This window comes from Tursiops truncatus, chromosome 16 (genome assembly GCF_011762595.2).
Source record: "Tursiops truncatus isolate mTurTru1 chromosome 16, mTurTru1.mat.Y, whole genome shotgun sequence".
NCBI lineage: Eukaryota > Metazoa > Chordata > Mammalia > Artiodactyla > Delphinidae > Tursiops > Tursiops truncatus.
This window is the reverse complement of record NC_047049.1, coordinates 61,662,496-61,676,246: the sequence shown is the minus strand read 5'-3', so window position 1 is coordinate 61,676,246 and position 13,751 is coordinate 61,662,496. Positions and strand designations below refer to the sequence as shown.

Here is a 13,751-nt window from a genome sequence, read left to right as displayed (position 1 = left end):
TTTGGGCTGAATATTGTCAAATTGCCCTTCACAAAGGTTGTACCCATTTAAACTCTCACCAACCATATAGACAGATAGATAGATAGATAGATAGACAGATAGATAGATATAGATATAGATATTCTTGCCATCCCAGCTATCATTTAATTTTTTAAAATTTTGCAAAGCTACTGGGGGATAACACTATCTTTCTGAGCTGCATTTTAAATTATAAAATGAGGACTTCCCTGGTGGCACAATGGTTAAGAATCCGCCTGCCAATGCAGCAGACACAGGTTCAATCTCTGGTCTGGGAAGATCCCACATGCTGCGGAGCAACTAAGCCCACGTGCTACAACTACTGAGCCTGCACTCTAGAGCCCACGTGCTGCACCTACTGAGCCCGCGTGCTGCAACTACTGAAGCCCGCACGCCTAGAGCCCATGCTCTGCAACAAGAGAAGCCACCTCAATGGAAAGCCTGCGCACCGCAACGAAGAGTAGCCCCCGCTCGCCACAACTAGAAAAGCCCACGCACAGCAACAAAGACCCAACACGGCCAAAAAAAAAAAAAAAAAAGAATAAACTAATTCCACTACGAATGAAATAAACAAATCCTGAAAGAATTTATTAAAAAAAATTATAAAATGAGACTGTACATCTTCTTATCTGTAAATTTTCTTTTTTTATCTGTTCCTCTCCTTCTATTGAATTATTCTTTTTCTTATCAATTAGAATAAGCTATTTATAAATTAAGGAATTTAGCCCTCTGTCATGTGTTGTTTAAGCAGAAACTGGGAAAAATTGTCTCCTGATACATAAAAAAATAATACCACAAGTAAATCTTTCTTTTATGGATTTTGAGTTTGTCTTCTGTTTGGAAAGGTCTTCCCTATTACAAGCTAATGAATAAATTCACCTATACTTTTTCTAGAATTTTCTCACATTACAATTTATCTGTCTGTAATTAAATGCTGATGTAAGACTAGGGTTACAAACCCTAGTTTGCAGCCAGCACCCAGTTAACATGTGGATATAAAGTAGTTGGAGGTAAGAACACTGGTGCTGGGTTGCTTGCACAGGGCACTTGTGGAGCACCTGCCTGGTTACAGCACCTTTCCAAAATGAAACGGCCACAGCCATGAGGGTGGTTGCCAGTGTGTATATCTGGCGTAAGGAATGTAAGGAGTGAGATAGAGATCTAGTCTTATTTTCTTCCTAAACAGTGGTTGGTCCAAACCACTCATTTAAAACATCTTCTTTATTATAAATTGAATTCCCATACATCTTTAGATCTACTTTAGGTCTATCAAACTCTAACAGAACTGAATAATTTGACTTTCTTCTTCAGTACCAAATTCTTAGTAAAACAATATTACTAAACAGTACCAAAATAATTAACACTCTTCCTCACCACCACTACCCTTACTTTTTTCAGAACTTCCCTTGTTATTCTGAGATGCAGATTTTTTCTAGATGAAACTGAATGTTATTCATGAATATATACCTTTCTATTTAACATCTTTTATATTTCTCAGTAGAGTCAAACTTTTCTTCTTCTGGGTCCTTCAGGTTTCTTATTTATACTGTGTTTTGTTTTTAAATACTATTCTACATGAGATCTTTTCCTCCATTATAGTTTCTGTTACACTTCATATAGAAAGCTAGCAATGTACATATATACTCATTTTGTAATTATTCACCTTGCTGAGCTCTTTTTTCTAGGGTTTTCTGGGTACACAATCATATCATCTGCAACAATTTGCTCCCCCTTTTCCAATATTCCTGCATCTTCTTTCTCTTATTTACTTCATCAACTAGTATTTCCAGAACAACACTAGTTAAGTGGTAATGGTGGGCATTCTTTTATAAGCTTTAAAAGAGGAAGTACTGTACTAAAAATGATCTGGGGCCAGACAGACTTGGATGCGAGTCCTAACTCCAAAATGCTTACTGTGGTATGATTTTGGTTAAGTTTAATCTCCCTGCATCTGTGTTGCAGGCTTGGCAAATATTAACTGCTCAGTCATATTAGCTATTAGTAGTAGTAGTAGTTAATTCAGTGTGCATAGTAGATCCTGGTTTAGTTGTAATGAACCTTACATATTCACATCAGAGAACACCAACCCTTGAACTCAACCTGATTATACCCATCCCATTCTGAGCACCCTGATGCTAGGCAGGTTTTCCCGATTAGCCTTACAAAGCTCTGATCTCACTGCGCCCTTTATAGTTTTAGTTTGTACTTATTCAGAGAGTATCTTGTGGCATTTTTCAGTTGTTTATATAGTTACTTTCTGTAAAGAAAAAAAATGTTGCCTGCCATTCCAGTTCTACAAGGATCAAGCCATTAGCCACTACAGTCACCCACGGACAGTGAGCCCTGAGGGGAATTCAGGATGGAGAAAACCAGGAAACATTTGGGTATATTGGCCCCTAGATAGTTAACATGCATTTCTAAGAAAAAATTTCACATGACCCCAGATTCTTGCCTCTTCCCATACATAGAAAAACACTAAAATCATTAACTCGAGAGGTCTCTTCTTTATGAATAGCAGTAATCTTTTTATGCTTGACTACATGTTTTCCCGGCAAAAAAGTTCATATATATCCTGGCTCCTCCCTTATCTCTCCAGAGCAGTTCCTCAGAGCTATCTGAGAGGCTATCTTCCGGGCTACAGTCCTCGAATAAAACTTAACTCACAACCTTCCCGTTGTGTAGTTTTTCTTTCAGTCTACACTTCCTACTGACTTAATAAGCATTGACAAAACCAGTGTCTTTCCCTAAGTGAATGTAACGGTGGAGTATGTTAAGGTAATTAAAACCTCTGGAGTAAGCTAGTCTGCTTTGTGTGTTAAACATGCAGAAAAGAGTTAATGCTTACCAACTGATTCCTTTTCCATCAGTTTTCTTAGTCACTAATGCTCTCCAATAGTCATGAGTGCTTTTAATAATATCAATTGCAAAGTCCTATAATTTGAAGAGATATACGTTAGAATAATAGAAACGTGTTCTTTTCTTATTCTCGATATTTTCCCAAAGCCTGATAACTTAGTCTCTTTTGAATCACTTCTTTCTATCAAAAATGGAAGAAATCATTTAAATGAATAAATCAACATCAAGCCTGTCGTGTGTCTTTAGACATCTGTTTTATGATGATATTGTCTTTAGATGGTAACAATATGGTTAAATTATAAGTCTCAATACAAATAGGCCTAAAGCTACAGTTCTGAGTGACACATTACCTTATCTTTAAATTCTGCGTCGAAAGCAAACTGGTTCTCAGGTTTTCCATCAGGAACCTTGTACCTTCTAAACCAGTCCACAGTAGCTTCCAGGTAGCCAGGTTTCAGCCGCTTGACATCATTAATATCTAAGAAGAGAATAAGATTCTCTTCTCAGATTGCAAGATGTGTATGTAATTATTTATGCATTCAATAAAAATATCAAGTGCGTACTTTGAAAGAGCTACGGGATGGATTATCAAAAACTTTCAAGACAATGTTAGAGCTAACACCTTGTTGAGAAGAGAACACATACACACATTAAAAGGAAATCATCGGGGCTTCCCTGGTGGCGCAGTGGTTAAGAATCCACCTGCCAGTGCAGGGGACACAGGTTTGAGCCCTGACCTGGGAAGATCCCACATGCCACAGAGCAACTAAGCCCATGCGCCACAACTACTGAGCCTGCGCCCTAGAGCCCTTGAGCCACAACTACTGAGCCCTTGCACCACAACTACTGAGCCCTTGCACCACAACTACTGAAGCCTGCGCGCCTAGAGCCCATGCTCCGCAACAAGAGAAGCCACCACAGTGAGAAGCCTGGGCACTGCAGCGAAGAGTAGCCCCCGCTCGCCTCAACTAGAGAAAGCCCGCGAAGCAACTAAGACCCAACGCAGCCAAAAATAAATTAAATAAATAAATAAAAGGAAATCATCTAGTATCTTAAAATAGCTCTGACATTAAGTATACTAAGAGAACAATCAGTACCATAGTGACTCCTACTAGATAAGAGAAGGGAGAAATAACTGGCAGCTACATAATGAGAATAGTTCGGCAGGTGTACATAAACTTCTAAGAGATGGACAGAAGATACCAAAAGACAGGTTGAGGCTGTATTCGAGGATCACACCCCAATTACACACAAAAAGACAAGAAAAATGCATTATACATATTCATTGATAGGTTACATATTAAATGTGAATAGGCTTTTCTCACTCTACAGTATAGGCATTCAGTATCACAATACTTTAGTTCTGGCCAACAAAAAAAAGTGTCCTGTGTAAAAAACTTTTAAAAGTTTCTGTACAGCCATTAACAGTGCCTAGCCTCAATGTCATCAAACTCAAGTTTAAATGACTGAACTGCTTCTCCATGCAAACAAATATTAGATACATGTGCAAAAAAAAAAAAATCCACCAGGAAAATTGTAATTGGAAGGAGGAATACATTCAACAACAGCTTATTTATATTTCTATAAAATAACTTTGCTTAAGCCCAGTTTATAATCTACATAGTTAAAGAATACCATGCATTTTATTATCAGGGTACCACCAAAAGTATGGAAAGGTTACAAACTGAACTGGGAAATGTTTAAACACTGATAAATTTCAAGGAACTTAGAATTCATATAAAACGTATCATCTGATACAGAAATAGTTTGAAAATCCAGAAATCCAAAATACAAGTGTAGGGTATCTTCCAACAAATTTTCCATCCAGTTCTATTCCTTAGGAATACCAACTGGGTGTCCGACAATTCAATTATGACACTATCTAACTGGAGTTAGCATCAAGTCCCACAGTCAGAGGCTTCAGTTCCACAAGACTGATCCCACTTCAGACGCTGATCGCCAAGTCCAAGGCCACCCATACTTCTGACCAACAGCTATAAATCAGAGTTCCCTACAACTCTCTCCTCAGGTTTGATAATTTGCTAGAAAGACTCACAAAACTCAAGAAAACACTGTGCTATGTTTACTGGTTTAGTATAAAGGATACAACTCAGGAACAGTCCAATGGAGGAGATGCATAGGGCACAGTATGCGGGGTGCATAGTTTCCATGCCCTCTGGTGGGGAGGCGTGCCACCCTCCCAGCAATTAAGTGTGTTCACCAACTTACAAGTGTTCTACATCTCGTGACTCCAGACTTTTTGTGGAGCCTCCCCTCCCGATCCCAGAGGTCAGTGGTTGGGGCTGGGGGTTCCCACCCTCTAATCATTCAGTTTTTCTGTTGACTGAACTGGTCTGAGGCTAGCTAGGGGCCCCACTGTAAGTCACCTTATTAGCATAAACTCAGGGGTGATGAAAGGGGCTCATTATGAATAAAAATGACACTCGTCACTCAGGAAAGTCCCAGTGTTTTAGGAGTTCCTTGCCAGGAACTGGAGACAAAGATCAAACATATTTTTGTATTACATTGCAGCAAGGAAAAATATAACAGTTGATTAACTCACTGACTGTGAACCAGGTATTGAAAGGTATGCTGGATCCTGACTAGGGAACTGTGAACACCAGACCCAGAGGAAAAAAGTAGGAGAAAAGAACTCAGTCAATTTTTGTTCCTCCAGTTGTACATTATACACGTACAGACAAAGCCAGTGGTCTGCAGAGCTCCCTGAACTGCCTCCTGATGCCACATCAAGATACTACCAAAGAGGGCTTCCCTGGTGGCACAGTGGTTGAGAGTCCACCTGCCGATGCAGGGGACACAGGTTCGTGCCCCGGTCTGGGAAGATCCCACATGCCGCGGAGCGGCTGGGCCCGTAAGCCATGGCCACTGAGCCTGTGCGTCCGGAGCCTGTGCTCCGCAACGGGAGAGGCCACAACAGTGAGAGGCCCGCATACCGCAAAAAAAAAAAAAAAAAAGATACTACCAAAGACAAGGACTTCCCTGGCAGTCCAGTGGTTAGGACTCTGTGCTTTCATTGCCAAGGGCCCGGGTTCACTCCCTGGTCAGGGAACTAAGATCTCACAAACCACATGGCAAAAAAAAACCAAACAAAAAAACCCCCCAGGATTAAAATATAAAAATACCCCCCCAAAAAGTCACTGAATTTCAGAATAAAATAAATTAAAAAAAAAAAAAGATCCTACCAAAGACAGCACCAGTTCTGTGCTGTTCCCTGGATTCAGCCTCTAACCAGCATGCAACCATGTGCATAAAATGCTCAATTTCCTGATGCCCACAATTGAGGCAGAAGGGTCACTGGCTGTCGTGGGCTCACAATAACAAAGGGGATCAACATGGTCAACTTGGTTGCTTTACTGCGTAGGCCATCCTCTTCCATGGCTCTGTGTGTATCCCTCCCAAAGTTGTGGCTTGTCAAGAGTTCTACTCTTAGTTAGTTCTACCTAATACTCTTCCAGTTATAACTGATGATGGACATTGCCTTAGGCTGACATTTAAGGAAAGCTGCATACTGCTTGCCTCATGGGGCCAGCCCCCCAGAGAAAATTTTAGGGTCCTAATAACCTCTACTGCAGGGAAATGACACCCAGAAAATTGTGCTGATGTAATGATGGCGTGGCTTCATTAACTGTGGCCAAAGCACGCTATTTAGCATGTGCACTCTTGTGTAAATAGCACATCTGAAAATGGACACACATTCCTACATTTAGAATCAGAGCTAAATGTCGGAATGCATTCTCATCGTACAAAATTTAGTCAATACAGAAGTATCTGAAACAAAAAGTCAGACTCTTTTCATCTTTCTTCCCAATGTACTATTAAAGGTTGGCGTTGAGTCCTTTTTAAATGAGTTTACATATAATTTGCATATATTTAAATATATATGAGATCGTACTCTGTAAAACAGCAGAAAGAAATAATGTAAGTGCTATATTTATAAAATTCTTAGAAGGAAACATAACTAAGTCTTTGTGACCTTGGATTAGGCAATGGTTTCTTAGATAATGATACCAAAAGCACAAGCAATAAAAGAATAGACTACATCAAAACGAAAAACTTGAGTGCTTCAAAGGATACCATTAAGAAAACGAAAGGACAGGGCTTCCCTGGTGGCGCAGAGGTTGAGAGTCCGCCTGCCGATGCAGGGGACGCGGGTTCGAGCCCCGGTCCGGGAGGATCCCGCGTGCCGCGGGGCGGCTGGGCCCGTGAGCCATGGCCGCTGAGCCTGTACTCCGCAACGGGAGAGGCCACAACAGTGAGAGGCCCACGTACCGCAAAAAAAAAAAAAAAAAAAAAAAAAAAAAAAAAAAAAAGAAAATGAAAGGACAAATCCACAAAATGTAAGAAAATATAGACAAATCATATATCTGATAAAGGTTTAGTATCCAAAACATGTAAGTACTCTTATAACTCAAAAATAAAAAGACACACCCCACTAGAAGGGTTATAATTTAAAAAGATAAATAACAACTAGTGCTGGCAAAGAAGTAGAAAAATCGGAACATTATGCACTGCTGGCAGGACTGTAAGATGGTGCAGCCGCTTTGGAAAAAAGTTTGGCAGTTTCTCAAGAGGCTAAACATAAGAGTTACCATATGACTCAGGAACTCCACTCCTAGGTATATACACCCAAGAGGATTAAAAACACACGTCCACACAAAAACTTGTACAGGAATGTTCATAGCAGCTGCATTATTCCTAATAGCCAAAAACAACCCAAATGTCCATCAACAGATGAATGGACAAACAAAATGTGATATATATCTATATAATAGAATATAACTCAGCCATTAAAAAAATGAGTACTGATACATGCTACAACATGGATGAACCTAGAAAACCTTATGCTAAGTAAAAGAAACCTGACACAAAAAGGCCACATATTTTACAATTCCATGTATATGAAATATCCAGAATAGGCAAATTCATGGACACAGAAAGCAGATTAGTGGTTGTCGGGTCCTGGGAGGAGGAGGGAACAGGGAGTGACTACTAAAAGGTACAGAGTTTGTCTTTGGGGTGATGTAAATGTTTTAGAATGAGATGAGTGGTGAGTTGCACAACACTGTGAATGTACTAAATGCCACTGAACTGTACACTTTAAAATAGTTCAAATGGTGAATTTTATGTTATGTTAATTTCACCACCAAAAAAAAAAGGGAATGAAGTACTGATACATGTTACAATGTGGATGAACCTTGAAACCAGTATGCTAGCTGAAAGAAGCCGGATATCATGTGACCCCATTTGTGTGAAATTTTCAGAATAGGAAAATCCATAAAGACAGACAATAGACTGGTAGTCGTCAGGGACTGAGCGATGTGGGGATAGGGGGTGACTGCTAATGGATATGGGGCTTCCTGTCAGAGTGGTGAAAATGTTCTGGAATTAGATAGTGGTGATGGTTAACAGACTAGTGTATGTATCAAAACCCACAGAACTGTACACTTTAAAATGGTGAATTTTATGGCATGTGGATTATATCTCAGTTTTCAAATTTTTAAAAATAAATAAATAGAGCAACTAAGTGTTAGCATGTGGGGAAGGAAAGAAGAAAACAGGAAATACAAAACTACCAGATTTGTTCTTTCCTGGAATGAAGGAGAAAGTTTACTTAGTTAACCACAGAAGTTCAGTAGTAGAAATAACAATGCTTTGTTAAATGTTTTGCTCCTCCATTCTTTAACAGTTTGAAGGCATGGGCTTACAACTCTGTCATTACAGGTTAAGTTTGGTGCTGGGTAAGATTTAGGTATAAAGACTTCAGACCCTACAAATATTTCTTACCATTATAATTGGCTGCATCAGGATCATCCACGTTAATGGCAATGACTTTCCAGTCGGTTTCCCCTTCATCGATCATAGCCAGTATGCCCAGAACTTTCACCCTGATTATTTCCCCTCTTGCACATACCTGAAAGTCAAAAAACACAGCCAGATCAATACTACAGAATGAAACTTTGGAAGAAAAGTTTTACTTGGTGGATAATAGGAAATGAGGAAGACGCCAAATTTCTGCAAACTTAAGATTGTTCCTTTAAGCAATTTTTAAAAAGTTAGGAGGGACCTTCAAGATGGAGGAGGAGTAAGATGTGGAGATCCACCTTCCACCCCACAAATACATCAAAAATACATCTACATGTGGAACAACTCCTACAGAACACCTACTGAATGCTGGCAGAAGACCTCAGACTTCCCAAAAGGGTCTTGGTGCTCCAGCCAGGTGTCAGGCCAGAGCCTCTGAGGTGGGAGAGGCGAATTCAGGACATTGGATCACCAGAGACCTCCTGGCCCCACGTAATATCAATCAGCGAGAGCTCTCCCAGAGATCTCTGTCTCAAAGCTAAGACCCAGCTCCATTCAATGATCAGCAAGCTCCAGTGCTGGATACACCATGACAAACAACAAGCAAGACAGGAAAACAACCCCACCCATTAGCAGAGAGGCTGTCTAAAATCATACTAAGTTCACAGACACCCCAAAACGTACCACCGGATGCGATCCTGCCCACCAGAAAGACAAGATCCAGCCTCATCCACCAGACCACAGGCACCAGTCCCCCCGACCAGGAAGCCTACACAAGCCACTGAACCAACCTTACCCACTGGGCACAGACACCAAAAATAATAGGAACTACGAACCTGCAGCCTGTGAAAAGGACACCCCAAACACTGTAAGTTAAGCAAAATGAGAAGACAGAGAAATATGCAGCAGATGAAGGAGCAAGGTAAAAACCCACCAGACCAAACAAATGAAGAGGAAATAGGCAGTCAACCTGGAAAAGAATTGAGAATAATGATAGTAAAGATGATCCAAAATCCTGGAACTAGAATGGAGAAAATACAAGAAACGTTTAACAAGAACCTAGAAGAACTAAAGAGCAAACAAACAATGACAAACAACACAATAAATGAAATTAAAAATTCTCTAGAAGGAGTCAGTAGCAGAATAATGGAGGCAGAAGAACAAATAAGTGACCTGGAAGATAAAATAGTGGAAATAACTACCACAGAGCAGAATAAAGAAAAAAGAATGAAAAGAATTGAGGAAAATGTCGGAGACCTCTGGGACAACATTAAATGCACCAACATTCGAATTATAGGGGTCCCAGAAGAAGAAGAGAAAAAGAAAGGGACTGAGAAAATATTTGAAGAGATTATAATTGAAAATTTCCCTAATATGGGAAAGGAGAGAGTCTATCAAGTCCAGGGAAGAACAGAGAGTCCCATACAGGATAAATCCAAGGAGAAACACACCAAGACACATATTAATCAAACTATCAAAAATTAAATACAAAGAAAAAATATTAAAAGAAGCAAGGGAGGGCTTCTCTGGTGGTGTAGTGGTTAAGAATCCCCCTGCCAATGCAGGAGACACGGGTTCGAGCCCTGGTCCAGGAAGATCTCACATGCTGCAGAGCAACTAAGCCCGTGCACCAAAACTACTGAGCCTGCGCTCTAGAGTCTTCAAGCCAAGCTACTGAAGTCCGCGTGCCTAGAGCCCATGCTCCGCAACAACAGAAGCCACCACAATGAGAAGCCCGCGCACTGCAACAAAGAGTAGCCCCTGCTCACCGCAACTAGAGAAAGCCTGCGCACAGCAACGAAGACCCAACGCAGCCCAAAATAAATAAATTTATTTTTAAAAAAAGCAGCAAGGGAAAAGCAACAAATAACATACAAAGAAATTCCCATAAGGTTAACAGCTGATCTTTCAGCAGATACTCTGCAAGCCAGAAGGGAGTGGCAGGACACATTTGAAGTGATGAAAGGGAAAAACCTACAATGAAGATTACTCTACCCAGCAAGGATCTCAACCAGATTCGAAGGAGAAATTAAAACCTTTACAGACAAGCAAAAGCTAAGAGAATTCAGCACCACCAAACCAGCTTTACAACAAATGCTAAAGGAAATTCTCTAGGCAGGAAACACAAGAGAAGGAAAAGGCCTACAATAACAAACCCAAAACAATTAAGAAAATGGTAATAGGACCATACATATGGATAATTACCTTAAATGTAAATGGATTAAATGCTCCCACCAAAAGACATAGACTGGCTGAATGGATACAAAAACAAGACCCATATATATGCTGTCTGCAAGAGACCCATTTCAGACCTAGGGACACATACAGACTGAAAGTGAGGGGATGGAAAAAGATATTCCATGCAAATGGAAATCAAAACAAAGTTGGAGTAGCAATTCTCATATCAGACAAAATAGACTTTAAAATAAAGACTATTACAAGAGATGAAGAAGGATACTACATAATGATCAAGGGTTCAGACCAAGAGTATATAACAGTTGTAAATATTTATGCACCCAACATAGAAGCACCTCAATACATAAGGCAAATGCTAACAGCCATAAAAGGGGAAATCGACAGTAACACAATAATAGTAGGGGACTTTAACACCCCACTTTCACCAATGGACAGATCATCCAAAATGAAAATAAATAAGGAAACAAGCTTTTAATGATACATTAAACAAGATGGACTTAACTGATATTTATAGGACATTCCATCCAAAAACAACAGAATACACTTTCTTCTCAAGTGTTCACAGAAGATTCTCCAGGATAGATCATACCTTGGGTTACAAATCAAGCCTTTAAATTTAAGAAAATTGAAAATGTATCAAGTACCTTTTCTGACCACAATGCTATGCGACTAGATATCAGTTACAGGAAAAAAACTGTAAAAAATACAAACACATGGAGGCTAAACAATATGCTACTAAATAACCAAGAAATCACTGAAGAAATCAAAGAGGAAATTAAAAAAACACCTAGAAACAAATGACAATGAAAACACGATGACCCAAAACCTATGCAATGCAGCAAAAGCAGTTCTAAGAGGGAAGTTTATAGCAATACAATCCTACCTCAATAAACAAGAAAAATCTCAAATAAACAATCTAACCTTACACCTAAAGCAATTAGAGAAAGAAGAACAAAAAAACCCCAAAGTTAGCAGAAGGAAAGAAATCATAAAGATCAGATCAGAAATACATGAAAAAGAAATGAAGGAAACGATAGCAAAGATCAATAAAACTAAAAGCTGGTTCTTTGAGAAGATAAAAAAAATTGATAAACCATTAGCCAGACTCATCAAGAAAAAAAGGGAGAAGACTCAAATCAACAGAATTAGAAATGAAAAAGGAGAAGTAACAACTGACACTGCAGAAATACAAAGGATCATGAGAGATTACTACAAGCAACTCTATGCCAATAAAATGGACAACCTGGAAGAAATAGGCAAATTCTTAGAAAAGTATAACCTTCCAAGACTGAACTAGGAAGAAATAGAAAACATGAACAGACCAATCACAAGCACTGAAATTGAAACTGTGATTAAAAATCTTCCAACAAACAAAAGTCCAGGACCAGATGGCTTCACAGGCGAATTCTATCAAACATTTAGAGAAGAGCTAACACCTATACTTCTCAAACTCTTCCAAAATATAGCAGAGGGTGGAATACTCCCAAACTCATTCTATGAGGCCACCATCACTCTGATACCAAAATGTCCAGACAAAGATGTTACAAAAAAAGAAAACTACAGGCCAGTATCACTGATGAACATAGATGCAAAAATCCTCAACAAAATACTAGCAAAATGAATCCAGCAGCACATTAAAAGGATCATACACCATGATCAAGCGGGGTTTATCCCAGGAATGCAAGGATTCTTCAATATACGCAAATCAATCAATGTGATATACCATATTAACAAATTGAAGGATAAAAACCATATGATCATGTCAATAGATGCAGAAAAACCTTTTGACAAAATTCAACACCCATTTATGATAAAAGCCCTCCAGAAAGTAGGCATAGAGGGAACTTATCTCAACATAATAAAGGCCATATATGACAAACCCACAGCCAACATCGTTCTCAATGGTGAAAAACTGAAACCATTTCCACTAAGATCAGGAACAAGACAAGGATGTCCACTCTCACCACTATTATTCAACATAGTTTTGGAAGTTTTAGTCACAGCAATCAGAGAACAAAAAGAAATAAAAGGAATCCAAATCAGAAAAGAAGTAAAGCTGTCACTGCTTGCAGATGACATGATACTATACATAGAGAATCCTAAAGATGCTACCAGAAAACTACTAGAGCTAATCAATGTATTTGGTAAAGCGGCAGGATACAAAATTAATGCACACAAATTTCTTGCATTCCTGTACACTAATGATGAAAAATCTGAAAGAGAAATTAAGGAAACACTCCCATTTACCATTGCAACAAAAAGAAAAAAATACCTAGGAATAAACCTACCTGAGGAGACAAACGACCTGTATGCAGAAAACTGTAAGGCACTGATGAAAGAAATTAAAGATGATACAAAGAGATGGAGAGATAGACCATGTTCCTGGATTGGAAGAATCAACATTGTGAAAATGACTCTACTACCCAAAGCAATCTACAGATTCAACGCAATCCCTATCAAACTACCAATGGCATTTTTCACAGAACTAGAACAAAAAGTTTCACAATTTGTGTGGAAACACAAAAGACCCCGAATAGCCAAAGCAATATTAAGAAAGAAAAATGGAGCTGGAGGAATCAGGCTCCCTGACTTCAGACTATACTACAAAGCTACAGTAATCAGGACAGTATGGTACTGGCACAAAAACAGAAATATAGATCAGTGGAACAGGATAGAAAGCCCTGAGAAAAACCCACGCACATATGGTCACCTTATCTTTAATAAAGGAGGCAAGAATATGCAATAGAGAAAAGACAGCCTCTTAAATAAGTGGTGCTGGGAAAACTGGACAGCTACATGAAAAGAATGAAATTAGAACACTCCCTAACACCATACACAAAAATAAACTCAAAATGGAT

The 13,751-nt window shown here is 39.2% G+C and overlaps 1 protein-coding gene across 1 annotated transcript in view; it reads right to left on the bottom strand.

Annotated features, from left to right (window-relative positions):
• The window catches only part of PPA1 (inorganic pyrophosphatase 1), a 37,756-nt gene that overhangs the window by 3,937 nt on the left and 20,068 nt on the right, over positions 1-13,751 (bottom strand). The window contains exons 6-8 of the mRNA XM_019936148.3: positions 8,680-8,806; positions 3,225-3,352; positions 2,864-2,949 (exon numbers count right to left, since the gene is read on the bottom strand). Coding sequence (XP_019791707.1) covers positions 2,864-2,949; positions 3,225-3,352; positions 8,680-8,806 — 341 coding nt within the window. The remainder of the gene's footprint in view (positions 1-2,863; positions 2,950-3,224; positions 3,353-8,679; positions 8,807-13,751) is intronic.